General features: G+C 53.4%; 1 protein-coding gene across 5 annotated transcripts in view; it reads right to left on the reverse strand.

Moving 5' to 3' along the window:
- Slc6a6 (solute carrier family 6 member 6) overlaps nucleotides 1–20,058 on the reverse strand; it is a 76,927-nt gene that overhangs the window by 30,524 nt on the left and 26,345 nt on the right. For 4 of the 5 annotated variants that reach the window (XM_020175675.2, XM_074044494.1, XM_074044492.1 and 1 more), the window contains 3 exons: nucleotides 6,938–7,177; nucleotides 5,443–5,577; nucleotides 3,967–4,198 (listed from right to left, as the gene is read on the reverse strand). In XM_020175675.2, coding sequence (XP_020031264.1) covers nucleotides 3,967–4,198; nucleotides 5,443–5,577; nucleotides 6,938–7,166 — 596 coding nt within the window. In that variant the 5' untranslated portion in view covers nucleotides 7,167–7,177. Of the gene's footprint in view, nucleotides 1–3,966; nucleotides 4,199–5,442; nucleotides 5,578–6,937; nucleotides 7,178–18,542; nucleotides 18,652–20,058 lie in introns of all 5 variants that reach the window. The other variant, XM_020175672.2, reaches the window with a different exon arrangement.

The raw sequence follows: 20,058 nt of genomic DNA on the forward strand, positions 1-20,058 counted from the left end.
AAGGGAGTCTGAGGCCCTCTGCTGAGACTGGTGACTTAGTAGTGCAGACAGGATGGGCGTGTGGGGGTCCAGGCCAAGAGACCACCCCACGTGGGTGGTCTGAGACTACAGAGTGACGCACACACGAAGCACAAAGGGACCTGTGCCCATGGATGGCACCAGACTCATTTCAACCACCGTCCCCCACTCCCCCTCCTGGGCTGAGCACCATCCTGCCCCAGGCCTGGAACTAGCTGTTCCCTCTGCCACTCATCCCCACGGCTCCCCTACCCCATCCCCCCGGGTCTCTGGGACACAGACAAAAAGTTCGCTAGAGGCGTCCGATGCCGGGGCTGGAATCTGTGCTACCGAACCCACAAACCCACGTCTGAGGCTCCTCCTAAGTACGAGTCCTGCTGAGCGACACAACGGAGTCAGGTGGGAGCGGGCCTGGCGGGGTGAAGCCACTGGCCAGTGTCAGGAGGCCGGCTCCGTGTGAGCCCCAGTCCAGCTGCATCCTCCTCTAAGGGAGGGAGAGTCCCCACCGCAGTCCTCTGTGAACGGCAGGGAGGAGGCTGGCAGGGTGGCCAACAGGCTCCTCTCTGCCCAGGAGAAGCTGGGAGAAGTCTCAGCTCCCATGACCCCTGGTTTCCTAGACCTGCACATCTGGCACAGGTAACTGAGGGAAAGGGGAAAACGTCAGGGCCAGGCTTGGACTGCAGGGCACTGAGGCAGCTCAGAGTCTACAACATCCCACAGCGCACACAACGGCCCAGAAGCAGGCGCCGCAGTGCTGCTGGCCATTTTCAAAGGGGATTATTCAAGTTCTATCCCAACGAGAACCCAGACTTGCTTAAGGCTGAGCCCTCAGAGAACCTGTATACAGTCAGTGCTCAAGACACATCCCAGCCTCTTTCCCACCAGTGTGTTTCCTGATCAATGTCCACAACACACAGATGCAACCATGTTACTCTCCTACATCTCTCATGACTCCTCATCCCAGGGAACAAAGCAAAAATTTAGCTTAGCATTCAAGGCCCCAGCCCCACCCCCTCAAATTGCCCCATGAATCCTATGCTCTGGCCGAACTTATTCCTCACTATTCTCAAAACTCATAGCTTTCAGAGTGCTTATGCCTCCGTATGGGCTGTTCTGTCTAGAATATCTTCTCTCTCCTTTTCCTCCTAGTAAGCTTCTACACATCCCTCAAAGCCCAGCTCCTATGGCCCTTTCATTTGTAGAATGGAAGGGCAGTGACTTGCTGCTCTGGAGTACAGACATGGAACTCGTAAGACGAGTCAGCACTCAGTGAGGTTTACTGCATGGCAATACAATACTCTCGCTCCTTTCTGACATGTGGAAAAGGGTTGTGAGCTGAGACATGACACATCTGGATTTGGAACTGATCATAGAGACGCAAGGAGATGGCTACGGTAGCAGGAAGAGGCTGCGTCCGGGACAGTGGAGATGGGGGTGGCATGGGGAAGGTGGTCAGACCCTGGGTGCCCGAAGTAGGAAAAGCCAAGTGGCCCATGAACTGGACATGGGTTTGAACAAGTTTTGGATGCTGCCTCGGTACTTGCCCTACTTAGGAAGCCTCCAGAGCGACGACATGAAATGACGGCATGTTCCTAGCTCAGGGCTTGGGGGGGGCCCGGTCACTCCCTGTTCCTTCTCTTTCTTTCCACTGCTTCAAGCCCAAGACAAGGGAATACTGTGGAAGGCAGCAGGCCGGGTCTTTCTCGCCCCATGACATTCAGCTGCACTTGCCCGGCCAGTCCGCTGGCTCAGGCCCCAAGTTCACAGGAAGCAGCCCTGGGTCCTTCACCGAATCCTGCTTCCAAGGATCCTGCTGGTGGACCCAACTTTTCCCAGGGGTCTGGACAGACCGGAATGTCTGAATGTTCAAACAATCTCATGAAGCTCTGTAGGCCGGGGCAAGAGGGGTGTGCAGGCAGGAGTGGGAGGGGAGCAGGCAAGAGGCCGAGGCCGGTGCTCTCTGGACCAATCACATTTGTCAGGCCCCTGAAGAGGCCCAGGGTGGTGCCTGCAGAACCAGGGGGGATTTGGCAAGGCAAGCGTTCTGGAATCCCCCAGGAGGACCTAGGCTTGGGGACAGTCCAGGGAGAAGGTATGGTGAGGACCGACACCAAGCTCCTCCACCAAGACCCCTCATGCACTGGATGAGAGGAGCCAGGCAGAGCCACAAAGGGATGGCTCTGTACAACAGGGCGTCTCTGGGCATCTGCCAAGGAACAAATTCTGTAACCTCAGGATTAAACATCCCCAGGGCCTGGGAAGCAGTTATCTACTGAAAGGGCACCACGGAAACGGTACCCGTATTTACAGAGCAGGTTCTCTATATTTTAGATAAAGCAGGAATTCGTTCAGGCAGGCCCACCCTACAGTGCCATGATCACGGCAGGTACAAGGAAGGACACTGAGGGCCAGAGAGAGGACCATACCTGCCCAAGCCAGAGTGGCAGAGTAAAGGTTCAAACCCAGGCAGCTGGTGCCCAGCAGAGGCAGTGCAGCCCAGGGACACCCCCAGTGGCTGGCAGGGTGTCAGAGGCCTGGGTGGGGCAGACCTGGGTGGTCAGGCTGTGCCAACAACAGCACAGAAAGGCCAGGACTGTGGCCTTCGGCCCCATTCAAGTGAGAAGAATGACACGCCAGCATTTCTTTGTCCACAGTCACAGCTCTCTAGGGGCAGGGAGGGAAGGTGGTGAATGTGCTTTTAACATTCCCTTTGTTTGGCAGTGGAAAATACCTCCACAGGAGCCTCCAACCCAGGAGGTGCAGAGACCTGCCCTTGAGCACATGACAGAAGGCCCCCAAGTGACACAGACCAACTGAGGACGCCACACACAGGGAAGGGACTGTCACAGCGCGGGCCTGCTCTTGCCCACAGCAAGGCCACATCTCAGTCATTTCCAGGGGCGAGGGCATGGAGCCTGACTGCTGTGTTCAGAGTTTAAGAGCTCACGACACCTGAGGCAAGTGATGGCCTTGTATTTCTGATCACCTGTAAGTACTGCGTAAGGATGTTCCCCGTGCATGGGCTTGCCAAGAGGTCCCCAAGCCTCGGGCCTGCGTCTGCCTTTCTGATGTCTCATTCGTACTTCCCTACACTACTGACCCTGCGGTCAAGAGCAAAAAAGGCTCACAGTCATGAAGAGGTAGAGTTTACCTCCCCCAGCTCTTGGACGGGGATCATCCTGTGACTTCCCTTGGCCAACAGGGCACTAACGCAAGTGACACAAGCAGAGATTAAGAACAGTTCACACACTGGGCCTTGTCCATCTGTTGCTCCAGAGCTGCCTGTGACAAGCCTGGACTAGCTTGCTGGGACCCCAGCCACAGCCAGCCAATCCCCAGAAGAGCTATCCTGAGGAGCGACAGGTGCCCCCAGACGCACAAAGGAGCCCAGTTCAGAACAGCCTAGCTGAGCACAACAGGCAGCCTGGCTGCCAAAAGGCAGTCATGAGCTAAACGAAGGGTGCTTTTCTAAAGCCACCAAGTCAGGGATGGTTGTTATACACCAAAAGCTAACTGATTCCTAGTTTTGCTCTACTGACTCACCTTTTCATTTGAGTTAACTACTCCAGCTTCATTTTTCTCTGCAACAACAGAGAATTTTTTCTAAAATATATTTATAAGAAAACTGTATCATGTTCAAACATACATTTCCCTGGCTTTGGGGCAACAATCCTCAGGGGAATCTCATGAGGTAGAAACGAGTCACTTCCCTCATTTGACAGTTAAAGAAACTGAGGCTCAGAAAGTGGGGTAGGGGACTTCCCTACAGCAAACAGCCAGTAAATGGCAGAACTGGGAACTCCAGGCTTGTCTGAGACCAAAACCATGTTTTTATCTCCAAACAAGTACCCCTTCTCCCTCCCAAGACAGTGAGGCCCACTGTCTTCTCCACCTACCCGTGCCCCCCGACCCTCCCCCACCCTGCTTCCTTCAACGAGATGGCCTTACTCCCAGAACTCGGTGACAGGGGAGGTGAAGTTGGTGCCGAGGGTGACCCAAAGACTCTTATTATTGCGCAGAGTGTCCTCCATGCACTGTGGTGTGTTCCAGCTGTGGTTGCAGTGGGCCCAGGGCAGCTCCTTCTGGAAGGACTGGAACAGGTAGTATGTAGCCCAGGCAAGGATGACGATGTAGTACACGTTCAGGAGGGACACAATGACAATGGATGCATAGCCAATGCCTGCAAGTAGGACAAGCAAGATAGGCAAGTGTCACAAGACGGCCACCATGACCATGGACCACACACTCACCTGGAAGGGCCTGGTATGTCTAGGCCTCTGGCCAGAAGAGGCCCTTCAACAGTAACCAGCAAGTCTTTGCAGGTTGAATGGATGCCTGGATGGATGGACTTGTGAAAGGGCAGTCAGAGAAATGGGATAGCTGCATGAGTCAAAGGATGAATAGAGGAGGGACAGAGCAATGAATGCAGTTGGATGAACAAATGGCTAGATGAATAGGGTAAACGGATGTTTAATCAACAGATGGGTGGTCAGTTGGCTGTATGAATAGATGGATGGATGTCTGGTCGGTCAATGGATGGGTGGTTGGCTGACTGGCTGGCTGGTTGGCAGGATGGATGGATGGGTACATAGATGAATGGACAAGTGAACGAGTGGGTGAATGGATGGACAGACAGATGATGAATGGGTGAATGGATGGATGGATGGATGGATGGAAAGCTGAATGAACAGATGTTGGCTTGATGGACGAATATCCATTTGTTGCCCAGATAGCCAGTTTGTTAGGTGTATGTATGGTGGCTGGTTAGAAGATGGATAGAAAAGGCATGGATGGCCTAATTACTGACTGATTTAATGGAAGAAAGATGTAACCAATGGATGGATATTTACACGGATGACTGAATGGAGATTCTCACATATTCCCAACCTTCCCATGACACCCTAACAGTGATTATTTTGAGTGCATACTAAGTACTCAGCATATGCACACAAAGCACACTGACACAACTCTTGTCATTTTGTCTTCACAGCAACCCTATGAAGTAAGCATATCATTTCTATTATGTAGATGAGGAAATTGAGGCACAAAGTGTATTTCCAAAGTCACCAAACCATGAAGGAGAGGAAATGGGACCTGAACTCAGACAGACACTCCTGAATGTGGGTATTTATTACGTGCTGGGCTATTGGTCAGCTGCCAGCTCACCCACTCAACCAGCCAGGGAGGTGGCACAGCTGGGACCTGCTAAGCAGCTGCTGTGCACCCGGCACCTGCTGCGGCTTCCTCCCCTACTCCTCAGGGGTTCAATATGGCAACAGAGTGGCCTGGCTGCTACTGTGTGTCAGGCACAGAGTCAAATGATATGTGGTAGGAGATCCAATGTACCTGGCAAGCAGCAGGCGCTTAATAGAAAATGGCAGAAGTGAGGCACCCAGACCCAGGAGTCCTCAGCTCAACACTCACCAGAGAACAAGGGGCAGATCTTCTCCCAGCAGGTGATGCCCCCTTCTGAGGTGTACTGGCCTATGATGACCTCCAGAAAAAACACAGGCAGGCCACTCCCAAACAGGAAGATGAAATATGGGATGAGAAAGGCACCTGCAGGTGAGCAGAGGGCGAAGGTGAGGCCAGACTGTCATGGGGACAGAGGCTGGAGGCACTCACTCCAAGTCCTCTCAGCCAACAGAATCAGAAAAATGAGCAGGGGATGAAAGGACATAGGGACAAAGGCCAAACTCTTGATGTTGGTTGAAAATTCTCCAGGCCCTGCCCGCCTGTCATCTTCCTTCCAGTGTCATTGCCCCCTACCCCCACCTTCAAGTCCACCAGGACCTTCAAGCTGCCGAGCCTTTGTTTAAGCAGACCTGCAGCCTGCCTGCCTTCTCCAGTGTCCCTCTGAGGAGAGACAACTCGGCCTGCAGGACCTGGCTCCTCGCCACCTCCTGCTGAAGCCTTCGGCAGCCCTCCCAGGCTGGCACAGGCAGGCGGCTGGAAGGTCTAGGAGGGGCAGTGGTGAGAAGCAGGAAGTGGGCATCTCTAGCTCCGGGTGGGTGCCAGGGGAGAAAGGAGGGCAAGGCATGGGGTGGGGGATCCTACTTGTGTCCACTAATGGCTTCCGCGTGTCCATAAACCCTTACACTGTGGGCAGCTTGGATCTAGTGTGTGTGCTTTGTTCTGGCAAGCATCTAGGACACTCATCAGAGTCCCAAAGGGACCTGATGCCTATGAGAGGTTAAGAAAGTAGCCTCGAAGGAGGAATTCCCCAAAAGGTGGTTCTTCTAGCACAGCGGCCCACCTCTGGTGCCCCGCCTGGCCAGCAAACCCTCCCTGTCTGGTTCACTTCCAGCTCTTCTCACTGCACCAGCAAGAAAGTTTCCACCAGGGGCTGCCTGAGCTTAACACCTTAGAGGTTTTCGCTCAGAGCCTTCTGCAGGCAGAAATATAAAAATCAAAACCCGAACCAACTCACTAATCAGCCTAGCAATACAGAAGCCTTACATGTAAAAAATATCTTCATTGCATCTTTTTTCCTTGGATACGTTTGCATTTTGGCACTAGTTTTCCACATAAGTCCAGAAGCTTGCTTTCTGGACTGCTTTGGGTGAAGTTGGAAAACTGAAAGCCGATGAAAGAAGCATCAATATGGCACAATTTAGGAAGGGGAGTGTGAGTGAGGACTGGATGACAAGGGCCTGACCTCACCCCAGCTCTTCAGAGAGAGCACATGAGAAGATCAGAGAAGGTGAGGGAACTGCTGAAGGTAACACAGCAAGACCCTGACAGAATGGTACCCTGATCCTATGCCTGCTAATCCTGTGACTAAGATGGACACAGGGCAAAGGACATGGGGTGGCAGGCTAATGGGGAGGAGGTGAGGCACACAGGCCACCCATGCTCTGGCCTCAGTCTTCACCTCCAGTGACACTCCAGCTCCCCAGCAGCCCCATCTCGGACTCACCTCCACCATTTTTGTAGCAGAGGTATGGGAAACGCCAGACGTTGCCCAAGCCCACGAAGCCACCAGCCACAGATAGCACAAAGTCGATCTTGCTGGCCCACTTCTCCCTCTGTGGAGGCTTTCCCTCGGCCTCGTCCTCAGGCCGCGTGCCTGGGCTCTTCCCTGGTGATGGCTTCAGGATGTCCTTGTGGAAATCTTTGAGACACTGCAGCTTCTCCTTGGTGGCCATGGCCTCAGTTTCTATGGGGGACAGAACAGGACTGATGTGAGGTTAACCAGCCACCTGGGTGTCTCCGAACAGTGTCTCCTGTCCCACCGTGGACCACTTCCCACCTGCACAGGCTGCAGCTGGGGCTGGCGTCCCCTCATCAGCCCGTGTACAGCAATGGGAGCCATCCACACCCCCTCTAGGGAGCAGGGACCTCATGATTCAGGTTGGGGACACTTGGAACCCACAGAAGCAATGGGTTGCATTTTCTGGACACCTGCTAACCAGATGAATTAGGGTCTCCGTGGCTGTGGTCCCTGAATGTCAAACTTCAATCAGCCCACACCCCGATGCAGGCACCATCTTTTCCAAAGTCCAACACACCCAGGCAGTTCCAGGCACATTCCAACTTATGGCCCCATGCCTATAGCTCCAGACGAGAACAAAGATGCCTTCTAATCTAGGATCTGCATAGAAAATGACAGTTTCCTTGGTTGGGCACAGTGGCTCACATCTACAATCTCAGCTACTCAGGTGGTGGAGAGTGGGAGGATCGCAATTCAAGACAACCCCAACAACAAAAAGTTAGTGAAACCCCAAAGCTGAGTGTAGTAGTACCCGCCTATAATCCCAGCTCCCTGGGAGGCACAGGTGGGAGGATTGCTGTCCAAGTCTAGGTCCCCGCAAAGATGTAAGACCTGACCTGAAAAATAACTAAAAATAGCTAAAGTAAAAAAAGGGAGCATGGCTCAAGTGGTAGCGCGTCGGCCTAGCAAGCACCAGGCCCTGAGTTCAAACCCCAGTACCATCCAAAACATAAATAATAATATTAATAACACCATTAATAATAATATCATTAACACCCTTGCACCAGACTGACCCACAGAAAGGGCCCGTTCATAACTGCAAAGAACACATAAATGGGGTTTCCATCATAGTATAGAAAGTGGGTATTTCTGAAATATATTTGCAATAGTTAATGAGTCATACGTAGCAGGGAAAAAAGGCATTTGCACTGAGACTTGTGCAAGAATGCTTGTCTGGACTGAGGATGTGGCTTGGTGGCAGAGCACTGGCTAAGCACATGCAAGGAAGGCCCTGGGTTCTATCACTAGCACTGAAGAAAGAAAAAAAAAAGAATGCTTGTTAATCTCCAGCACCCTCACCCCTCACTCTCTGCTGACCCTGGCTGACCAGAGCCCAGGCTCTCTTGGCCTCTGGCTCACTTCTGGGTCTGGACCAACAGGCCTCCTAAGTCCAAGGGATACCCACTACCAGCCAGCCAGGGCAGAGCCTCTTCTTCCTCTACTTCCTCAGGTCCCAGGCCTCACCCTGGGAGATTGGTCCTGAGGGCCGCCGTCTGTGCATGCAGGAGGTGGGCCCGACTAGCCATCAAAGACAAGATAAAGCCAGCCACCAGTGGCTCACGCCTAGCTACTCAGGAGGCAGAGATCAGGAGGATCACAGTTTGAAGCCAGCATAAGCAAACAGTTCGAAAAAAGAGCTGGTGGAGTGGCTCCAGCAGTAAGAGTGCCTGCCTAGTAAGCATGAGGCCCTAAGTTCAAACCCCACTGCTGCCAAAAAAAAAAAAAAAAAAAAAGACCAGATAAAGGTGGCCCACCCTACACCAAATTCCAGTGTCAAGGCCAGGTCCCTACCTTCAGAGTTCACCCACAGCACAGCAGAGGCCACAGAATACAGAAGAGGTTGGGGACCAGAGCTGGTAGGCCTCCCCACCCTTCTCTGAACCCCAGCTTCCTTATCTAATACAACTAATGACAGCAACGGTAGCCAAGGTACAGCCATGCATTCTGGGATGCACCTCGTCTACTTTCAAGATCCAAATTAGTAGCCAACACTGAAATGCCAGATTTCGGAGAGAAGTAGAGATTTCAAGGTTCTCTCAAAAAACTGGAGGGCCAGGACACCCGGGACTTATGAGCCTCACGTGACCACCAGCTGGAGCAGATGTGGCTGTCCCATGGGCAGCTTGTCCCCTGGCTTGGAGGACATGCTTGCCTGGCTGGCTCCAGAGCATTCCAGTGTGGCTCTTCCTCACTCTGCCCTACCTGAGAACTGTCCGTTCATTCACTCCTTCCCTAGCTGTCTCCTTGGTGACGGGGACACAGGCTCAGGGGCAAGGACTTGGTCTGCCTTGTTCATCGCTGTACACTACGCCTGGTGCTGTGCCTGGCACAGAGTAGGACATCAGGTTTCCAGAATGACATCCATAAGAAACCAGCGACAAACACAAACCTCAGCTCTGCTGGAAGGGATGAACCTCTGGTCCCAGCCTGCAGGCTGGCGTGAGGCCCTGGGATGCGCACAGGGGACGTGTGGACCTCGCCCCACCCAGCAGCCCGGCCTCCAGGGGCTCTGCACAACAACAAACCCCTATTTCCCCCACGCCTCCTTCCTCTCCCAGGTTCACTCGGGGTGGGGGACCCCGATTGTTTCACTATCTGGCAGCCAGCAGACTGAGAAAGGCTTCCTGGAGCCGCTGGGCAGCCCACGGAGCCCTTCCTCTGTCTGGTGGAGCATCCGCACGGCCTTTCTCTGCCCTGCTCCCTCGGGGCCGGGCGCGGGGTTCGGCAGGCCCATGGCCACTGTAAAAATAGCCCGTGCGGCCAGCATTGTTCCTGCATTAATCCGCAGCCCCCGATGGTTATCTAGGCGGCTCATTGTGGGCCGGCTGGGGGGCACATAATTGGAGGATGTGGTACTTACTCCCGTCTGGGCCAGGTGCATGCAGGGAATGACCCAGAGCCTCCTGTAGACAAGGGCTGGGTCCACCCTTCTTGGTCTTCGGGCCGGAGGACTTTAAAGATTGGCCTGGCCTTTAAATCTAAGCCTCTGCTTACATCCTCCAATGGGAAGGGGAGGAGAGGAGGCTTTCAAAACCTCATAGGTAGCTATGAATGGCAAAGGCCTGGACCCCTCTAGGGTCTGCTTCCCTGTGGCTGCCCCTGGGTGCTGGCTTTGCCTCCTGGGTCCCCAGACCCATCTGCCACATCGGCACTCAAGAGAACCTCTAGAAATTTGGGAAGGGGCAGCCAACTGGGGTTCTCTAAGACTCTGCTACACTCTGGTTTCTTAGAAAACAAGGACTCCAGCCTTTTCCACACTCAGGATCCCATTGTCCCACCACGTGGTAGAAGAACCAGGATGGAGGGAAGCTTGAGTGAGGCCGAGCAGGATCCTGTCCTGTGCCTGGAATTTGCGGTCTCATCCCCATCACCTTTCTCACTAGGCACAGGGACACACTTTTGCTGTGGGACCAGTCACACACCACTTGCCCTAGAGGATGCAGAGCCCAGATGTCCTGCTTGTACCCCCACCAGGCTGGTTGCACTCCAGAGGGCCACTGTCCACAGAGGACATTGCTCAGTCCCTAGGCTCACTCAGGCCTGGATAGAGTCAAACTTAGAGGCAGGTTCCCTTCCCCCCCTCCAGGATGTCTGCCCTTGTGGAACACCATTCTAGCGAGACCCACACACCTGCTCCTACACATTCCTGGCATCCACCCACATCCTCCCCGTTGCTATGGCAATCACTGCTCCAGGCCTGTCAGCCCCTTGCACGGGCATCAGCAACAGCCTCCCCACAGGTCTCCCTGCTGCTTGGCCTACCCACCCCCCCAGTCTATTCTCAATGCAGCAGCTGAAGACAACTTTAAAAACCTGATCAGAGCGTAATCGACCCCCAACCCCAACCCTGCAATCACTCCTGGAGGGAAACACAGCTCCCCACACACACACACCCCCGCCCCCCAGGCCCTCCAGGTTGCAGCATGGCCTCGCAGCCCCACAGGGCTGACTTAGTGGTTCTTCAGGCCCTCTGAAGTATGTGGACCCTAGCCCAAGAGCTGACAACCCCCGCTCTGGCTGCAAGACCTCAGACAAATTGCTCAACCTCTGTGGACTTCAGTGTACTCATCTGTAAAGTGGGGACAGTCATGACTCATGGAGAGTCATGAGTTAAATGAGGGGTATACAGAAATTGCTTTGAACTGTGTATGATACATGGTTCATATTTAGACTCCCTAAATAGCAGCCACCATTACTATCACTGTTTTACTGTCCACCCCAACCCTGGGGTGTTCAAAGCCTGCATCCTACTCAGCGTGAAAACAGCAAGGCCCAGACACTCTGAGGTCACCTAATTGAGCCAGTAGCAACAGAGACCATGCTGCACACAAACCCTATGCTTGTGCCTTCACTGACCTTCTGTGGGCCCAGCCTGACCTCACCTGACATCCTCCCTGGAGTATGTCATCCATCTCTGCAGACTCCCAACCCCCACAGTGGTCAAGTGGTCACCTCGCAGTGCAGGGAGTGCACAGGCACCGGTCCCCTCAGAGGCCTGCTTCCCTGCAGACAGGAGCTGTTTTTCTTGGCACTGGGCCCAGGGCTATTTTGTACCAGATCCATCCCCATTTTCAGAGTTTCCTCTAGGTTGTGGCTACACGATTAGAATGGACTCTGATACACAGGCTCTGGGATAAAGCCTTCCTCCTTGGCCCACTGAAAAACTCTGTCTCAGTCCCAGCTGTGCCTGACTTCCAAACTGCGTGCAGATCACCTGGTCGAGTGTTGGCACACCTGTAGAGATTCACCCCAATGACACCATGGATTTGTAAGACACACCTTCGCTCCCCAGCTGGTTTTAAAAAACACCAGAGTTTTGAGTACTTGGACTGGGCTGAGCTGTTTATAAATATGGTTTCCTATCCCTCATCAAACACTCTTATGAAAGAGACTTTTTTTTTTTTTTCCATTTTGTCCTGTTTGGAATTGAACCCAAAGCCTTGCACACATCAGGCAAGCACTCCAGTGCCGAGCCACGTCCAACAGTGGGAAGCTGAGGCTATACACATGGGGGTAGGAGAGCCACAGAGGCTGAATTCACACCTTGGTCTGCCTCACTGCTATAGCACTGAGCACAGCTCAGAAAGGTCTTCACTGTGCGTGGGGCTACTGAGCCAGAGGAAAAGGCCTGCAAAGGTGCTGGGGGGTCAGGTGACATGGCGCCTGCCTGCCTCCAGTGGGACCACAGGGGCCCAAGTGAGCTGAGCCACTGCTGCGGCTGCCTCCTCAGCATCTGCCACCTCCATCCAGAGCGTGGGGAAACCAAGCTCAGAGACTCTCTGTGCCCAGCTCCCCTGCAGACCCTGGATCAGCTCACATACAAAGCCCACCTCCCACGGGGTAGGGACAATGATATAAATCCCTTACCATCCTAACTTAGCAGCGCAGGACCTCTCAGCCCAGGCTGGGGTCCGTCTCCCCCTTGGTGTGCCCTCCACACACCCCAACGTGCCTCCCAGCAAGCTCCCTGGCCTACATTGGCTAGCTGACCACGTCTCAGCAAACGGCTCGGATTGAACAACATGCTCCATGGATTGGGGAGCAGCTCCCAGAATGGAGGCAGGAGGCCACCCACTCACTGCACGGGGGGTGGGCATATCTGAACCCAAACGCCCTCAGCCCACTGGTGCATGGCGGAATCAAGCCCACAGCTCCAGCTTTTGCCTGTCTTTCCCAGAGCAGGTGCCTCTGTGCCATCCTCCTTTCCTTGTCCACTACAGACCCGGGGTTCAGTGCTTATAGAGGCCATGACAAAACTGTGCATCCAAGGCCAAGTAATAACCTCTCTGAGCCTCAGTTTCCTCGCTTAGTTACATATGGAAGTCAAAGTAATACCTCACAGGGATTTAAATAGAATGACGTCCATAGAACGTCAGCACATGGCCTGCACAGGTCACACAACCCAAGACTTTATGACACTCAGTGGCAGGCATTGTACTGTTTAAAACGAAGGAAAGGGAGGTGGTGGTTGGGGAGGCATTCATCAAACAGCACCACACTTCAGTTATACACAAAGAAAAGGCTTAGCTGGATGTGATCGTGCACAGGAGGGTGAGTCAGGAGGCTGGAGAGTTCAAAGCCAGTCATTTCACATAAAAATATCATATTGTACACAGCATAAATGTATATTGTAAATTTTTAAAATATTATACAGAAAACTAAGCTGCGTTTAACAAGTGCTGACTGCACGCACGTTTATTCAGCCAGTGCTGAGTACCTGGTAACACATTTTTCTTGGGTAACCCCCCTCCAAGGCACTGCTCCTGGCTTCCTTTTGCTGATGAGGCCCAGAGAGGTGAAGTCATTTGCCAAGGTCACACAGTGGCTAAGAGGCCACTTGAGCTGTGAATGACTCCCAAGCCAGTTCTGGCCTCCAAAATTGATGCCGTCAATGGCTTGTGGCTATCATGAGTCACCATGGCAATCTCACAAAGTGAAATAAGGTCTGGTGCCTTTAAGAAGTCAGCTGCGAGCAATTGGGCCAGCTGACAAATTTGGGAACTAACCTCAAGGGCGAACAAGGAAGTGAAGGACCACATGACATAACAGAGACAGGGTTCAGGTGGCTGGACCCCGGACGTGGGGCTGGGCTGGGTCGGCATATAAGACAGCACAGACATGGCGGGAAGATGGTGCTGTGTGCACTGGGCCTTCCTCTACCAAACGGGGCATCTGATGGAGCAGAAGGGGCTCCTCAGGGCACTGCCTCTGACTCCAGGCAAGGTACAGGCTCAGGGAGGAGGAGGGCCCAACAGAAGTGTGTCACAGGTATATTCCTTGGGTGCATCCTTGGCCCCAGTAACTGAGGATACCACAAAATAAACAAACAAACAGATAAAGTGAGCTATGCTGAGTACAGGTCTACCCTCAGAGTGGGGTGAACATTTTTGAAAAGAAAACAGAGATTGGGCACTTCTCTCACATGCAGGAGACCTTGGGTTTGATCCCCAGCACAGAGCCAAAAAGAAAAAGGAAATTAATCGAAGACAGTCTTTTTTTTTCTCTCATAAAAAGTATACCTTTAAAAGATTTAATCATTTAATTGAATCATGTGGTCTGTATCCTTTGGTTATCTATTTCTGGCATGCATGCTAACCCAAGCATGGCAGGCCGAAATGCCTCCAGAGGCTTGGTGGTTAAAGGACAGGATAGCAGTCCCAGGGAGGCCGCAGGGAAGATCAGGGACCACTGCTGCAGTTGCCCCTGGGACTGGGGTCCACTAGGACCAGATCCTCCACACATCTCAAGAGATCAGGATCGCACACACGGACACGTTTTTTCAACGTCTCTAACACCATGCAAGTCGAACACAAAGAAAGAAGCAAAACTCAGCATCAGGACAAGTTTGTCTCCTTTGGTCAGAGGATTGGCCCAGGCCACCCAAGGTGAACACAGCAAAGAACAGGACCAGGCTTCTCTGGAGATGCTGACAGGTCAGCCTCCAGGCCTGATAGTTTGTCCTCATGGGGTCAACCAGGAAGCCCGGCATTGTTTTGTCTGGAACCAAGTCAAAAACATTAAGCAACAATATTCTGGTCCTAGTGAAAGTGAATTCCACTTGGAGAATGGTTTTAGCATGCCACGTCTGGGACGGGGCACCTTGCCTGCCTGGGGTTTGGCATTCTCCTTCCAGAGCCCACCTCATACAACCTTGCCTTTCACAGATCAGGAAGCCATACTCCGGAAAGTGTGGTTCTGCCCCAGATCCCACAGCCACGGAGCAGTGGGCCAGATGTCATTGCACCCAGACTATGACTCTGGTGCCATCCAAGGGCTGGGCCAGCTCTAGATGAGACCTGCCAGAGCAGGCTGTCTTCCTTAGCATGTGGCTTAGAGGGAAAAGTGGATGCAGGTAAAGAGGTTTTGAGAAGAAGTGGCCTCTGAGAAAATGGTAGGTGGTGAAGGCACAAGTTAGGTCTCCTCCACGGCCACCTTGTCATCTTCTCGTAAAAATGTTGGCAAGTCTGGGGTTGGGTCCAAATTGCTTTAGCACTCCCTGGAGGTGGCTGGACCTGACCTGTTGGCCAGCTGGGCAGTAGAGAAGAAACAGGAAGGAAGGGGTTGAGTGTGACTCAGTGACAAAGGCTTGCCCGGTATGCACAAGGCCCTGGGTTTCATCTCCAGCATCACAAAGAACAAACAAGAGATAGAAAGGAAAATGCCCCAGCTGGCTGCTCCGTGGCTGGGCTGGACTTGGGGAGTGGGCAGAGGAAGTGGGGGTCAGGCATTGCCCTAAGGCAGAAGAGAGCTGGGGCACACAGCAATCCCCAAACAGAGGTGTCCCAAGGCTCAGCCTAGGCAGGCTGCTAAGTCTGGAACACCAGAGGGTTGGGAGTCAGAGGGCTGGGTCACATGAGTCTAGTGACTTCCCTCTGTACCTCGGAGGTCCTGGGACAAATCAAGAGCAAAGGTAGCTAGGCAAGTAGCAACTGTTACAGAAATACCTACTGGGAACCTACCGACTATGTGCTAGGTACTGTCCCAGGAATCTGGGAGACAGAGGTGAGCCCTACGGAGCTGAAACCAACTCAGCAGCCTGGATGAAGTAGCGATGCCCAGAGAGCTGAACGCACTTGCCCAAAGTCACACAGCCAGGATCCAAACCAGATAAGACAGTTCTAGTAACCATGCTTCCAACCACACTGAAATCAAGCCAAGCTCTGTGTGGCAAAGATCTGGGAAACAGTGTGTGCAAAGAGAGCCATCGTGGACATAGCCAAGAAACAGATGGCCAGTGTGTGACAGCACCTCAGGACAAGGTTAGAATCTGGTCTACTCCTGAGTTTTTGCTGCCCCGATGAAGGCTTAACCCCCTCAGCTAAGCATGCCAGCTTGACCTTGACTACCTGGCTACCTCCCTCCCACCAGGGATCTGGTTGGATTTTTCATGGAACTTTTGATCATTTAACCCCAATACCTTGCAGCACACTCATCCCGAGTTGGGCCCCACAGGCTGGGCAGAAGAGGCTGCCTTTTTGTACAAAGAGGGACCAGCTTAGATGGGGGACTGAACTCCCTCCCTTTGGTCCAAAGCCTCGCCTTGGTGACACAAAGAAGAAAGAGTATTCTTGTACACGAAAGCCTGATTCCCACCCCACCCATCCCCAAACATCATGGGCAAAGCCACACTCTGGAAAGAACAGGGCTCTGGGCTACGGAAGGCAGTTGGACAGGAGCAAAGCCCTGCTGACTCGTGCTGACTGTGCCCTGACACACACCTGTCTGGGGTACCGTGTCACTTCCTATCCCCCAAGTGCTCATGGGCAAAGAGAGGGGAGGTGTGTTTTGTGAAAGTAACAAAAAAAAAAAAAAAAAGATTCAAGGTTCAGAAGAAACAGGAGTGCTGCATCGGCTTCAGTGTGAACAAGAATGGCTTCAAAGAGGGGGAGTCCCATGATCCCTGCGGGCTGGACCCTGAAGCCAGTGTGTAAGGAGGAAGACTTCACAGTAGGAGCATCCTAGAGAACCAGAGGTGTGCTGGAGGAGGAGGAAGGGTGGGGAGGAAGGTGCAGGGAGACAGAAGAGCCCCTTCTGTGTCCACCCCGGCTCTCAGGAGTTTGGGTGGCACGTCTGCAGATGCTGCACACGGAGGGCCTCAGGAAGACCTGGCCCCTAGCTCAGCAAGTCACTGGTCTTCCTTTAGCAGCCATGGATGTGCTCTTAGCACTGAGGGCTTGGGGTCGGGTGGTCCTGCTGTATTTGGGGCAGTGACAGCACCACTGGTCAGCTGCCCCCCTAGCACTGCTCCAGGGTGTAGGGGAGGTGGAGGGGCCCTTCTCTATCCCCTTCCCCCACAGCCCTGAGGAGCGGGGAGCAGTGAGTCAGCAGGCAGCGGGCTCCCATCACTGACTCACCCAGGAACAGGGCTGTCACTCACCTGCCGGAAGGGTAACTTCCCCACCACCCTAGCCCTCAGCTTGGTTTTCAGGAAGTGAGGCGATGGGGGGAGGGGGGAGCCATAGTTCGGAGGCAGGAGCTACAGAGCCCAGGATTGTTTCTGGAGGCCTCTGAAAGAGACCCCAAGAAAAGCTGTTGCCACATCCTCAGACCTCCCTTTCCAAGCTTTGAGAGCCCCAAAGTCGCCCAGCCACCTGCCCCCCTACCTGACCAAATCTCGCCTATCCAGCCTGCCTGGGCTGGCTGTGAAAAGAAACAGAGGCAGCCCCTCCCTTGATCTATGGAAACACAGGACAGGTTCTCAGAGACAAAGTCAACAGGGGTGCCTATGGCCCCGTGCTCACACAGAGCCAGGCCACTATGTCACCAGGGCTCTGCTGGAAGCCACAGCTCCATGGAAACCACATATGCTATTCTTTGCCCTAGGGCAAGTCACTTTCTCTTAGCCTCAGTGCTACCATCAGTACAGCTGGCACAATATCCCGTGCAGTATCTGAAACTCCAGGCCATTAAATGTTTGTAAACAGCTCTTTCCTTACTCCGTGTTCCTCTTTGTTTAAACATGTTTTCTTTTTCCTCAAACAGAAAGCACATTCTTCCTCCTTCCTAGCTACACCCTCACCTCGCATTGACTGACTCACAAATGCAGCTCAATCAGATGCTGGTGCCAGAGGAACGAAACAGCCTGACAAGGATGTGAATGCAAGCACTGTCCACCACAAATGTGCTGCTCCTCTTATCTGGAAGCCAGAGTGCAGGATTCCTCCCCAATCTCAACGAACCTGCCTGGGATCCCTGGGACTGCAGACCGACACGTCTGACACTTCCTTACCTTGGCACCTGCGTTCTGTGACCTAAAACACTCTTTCATAAAAATGAGTAAGAACCCTCACCTCAGCCTGCAGGGCGGTGGCCATGAACTCCACAAACCACACCAGCTCTGTCCCCACATCGCCAGCCTGTGTGCCTTTAACCAGTAGTATTGGATGCTTCCTGGCATCAGGACAGGCCCAGCACATAAATAAGTGGCAGAGGCCATTTAGGGCTCAGGTCCCTGAGAGAAGTTCACCACAAGGACAGGCATGTCACCTTCTGCTTTGGCATCCCTAAGGTCCCTCTAGACCAAGCAACAGAGCAAAGGCAACGACAGAGGTTGAGAACACGGGCTGAACCATCAACAAAAAGGGAGGGTATCCTGGGTCCAGTTCTGAGCACTGTTCCCTGAAAAGATCAAAAATCTATGAAGCCTTTCTCTTTGAGAGATGAGCCCCAAATCTTTAGAGAATCAATTTTCATTACACAACATGTACCTTAAACATTTTCCAAAAATAACTGACATGTGTTTTTCCTTGGTCTCCCCAAAGATCTAGGCATGCCAGGGGATTCCACAAAAGTTGGATTCAGGATCTCACAAGTCAGGCTTGGTGCACCCGCATGCACAGCCACCTGAGATACAAAGAAACTGAGGCCCAGCCACACAGCAATGATGAGACAAAGGTCTGGGCGCCAGCATCTACTACAGGCGGCCTAATGGGGCCACGGAGAACTCCCTTCGCAGAGAAGAAACTGAGGGCTGGGGGCAGCGACATTCCCAGCGACCCCAACCCGGAGGTGAGGCAGACGGGAGGCAAACCTGGATGGACGGGATTCATATCTAATTCTGTCTGGTTGGCAGGTGTGTTGGTGCAGCGGCAGCGATGGCAGTGACTTCCAGCACTAAAGATGGTGCCTAACACCAGCTACTGCTTGGATAGAAGAAAACTCAGCGTTAAAATCCACCCGGGGAGGGCTGGGAGGCTGACAGCAGGTCAACCCCAGCGCCTTCCTCTGCACTTCAACCCACCCAAGTTCTGATGGAGCTGGCCCAGGGCACTGCCTTCCTATGGCCTGCCTCAAGAGTTGGCCCACATCCACCACTGGAAACTCCTGGGAGGCATGCCTGGCCTCTGCCCCCACGAGATTGCTTCTAGCAATCCCCACCTGCCTACCACATCAGCCCCAGCTCAAGAACTAGCACTGGCTCCTAGCTGTCTGAAGAATCAATTCTAAATTTCTCCAGTCGGAACCCAAGGCTCACCTACATTTCTGTCCCACTCTCAGTCTCTGCCTGCTAGTTTCTCCTTTGGTCCCAGGGCCTCATTCTTCTCCCCAGCTGTGTGCTGTTTGTGAGTCTCACGTTTAAGTGGCTGTCACCCACTGTGAAGACCTGGCTCAGGTATCACCTGCGACTGGAGACCCCCTCCCTGCCCATTCCAGACTTCCTGCTTCAGCCCCACTATGCACCAGAGGCTGGCCTCTCCTTCAGAATGGGAGACTATGGTCAAAGTCCCAAGTCCTCCTTGGGAAGCCTCACTTTACGTGTGAGACAGGCTCCACTTTCTGTGAATGCCTGGGGCACGGGCTATTGTACAGGCGTCAAGGCAGAAACCAGGAATCCGGCCTGCTCAGTTTCTCAAGAGAATCTAAAATCAGCTGAGGCTGGGAAGACGACGCTAAGGAATTGGGAGACTCTTGGTAAAATGTGGAGCCTAGGGGCTCCTGTGCCACTAACTCAAAGCCAGCCTCCCATAACCATCTGCCCCAGACTTCAGAGTCTGCCAGAGGGTCTCCAGACCCCCACGGTGCTGCTCCTCATATGCCCTCATTTTACAAATGAAAAAGATAGCTCAGGTAGCATGCCTTCCCTGGTCCAGGAGGGCCCAGTGAGCAAGCCCAGAGCCAAGGTTCCAATCACGACGGCTACCGCGAGTCATCCACTCGCTAAAGTGGAAAGCAGCTAGGAATACAGGTGGGCTGGCAGGGGACCTCTAGGCTGGGAGTGTGAGCAGGGCTGTGTGCCTGCTCCTGGGGGGAACGCCTCAGAGACCAGGCCCCAGCCCCTGATGGGGGCATCCACTGGGCAGAGACAGAGATGTTCAGACCTGGCTCTGCACTCTGGTGAGTTCTGCTGAGCAGGCCTCAGGCAGCACCTCCAAGGACAGGAATGGGCTGTGGGCATGTTTGGAAGAGCTGGATATCTCCCCCCTACCGTGGAGGCAGCAGGTGCTTTCCCGCCTGGAGAAACACCTGTTGTGAAATGCAGCTCCCCAAGCATAAGGACCAACAGCAGGATAGGCTCCAGAGGCCCTGCTGATTGCTGCTTGACCAAG

This window comes from Castor canadensis, chromosome 10 (genome assembly GCF_047511655.1).
Source record: "Castor canadensis chromosome 10, mCasCan1.hap1v2, whole genome shotgun sequence".
Lineage (NCBI taxonomy): Eukaryota > Metazoa > Chordata > Mammalia > Rodentia > Castoridae > Castor > Castor canadensis.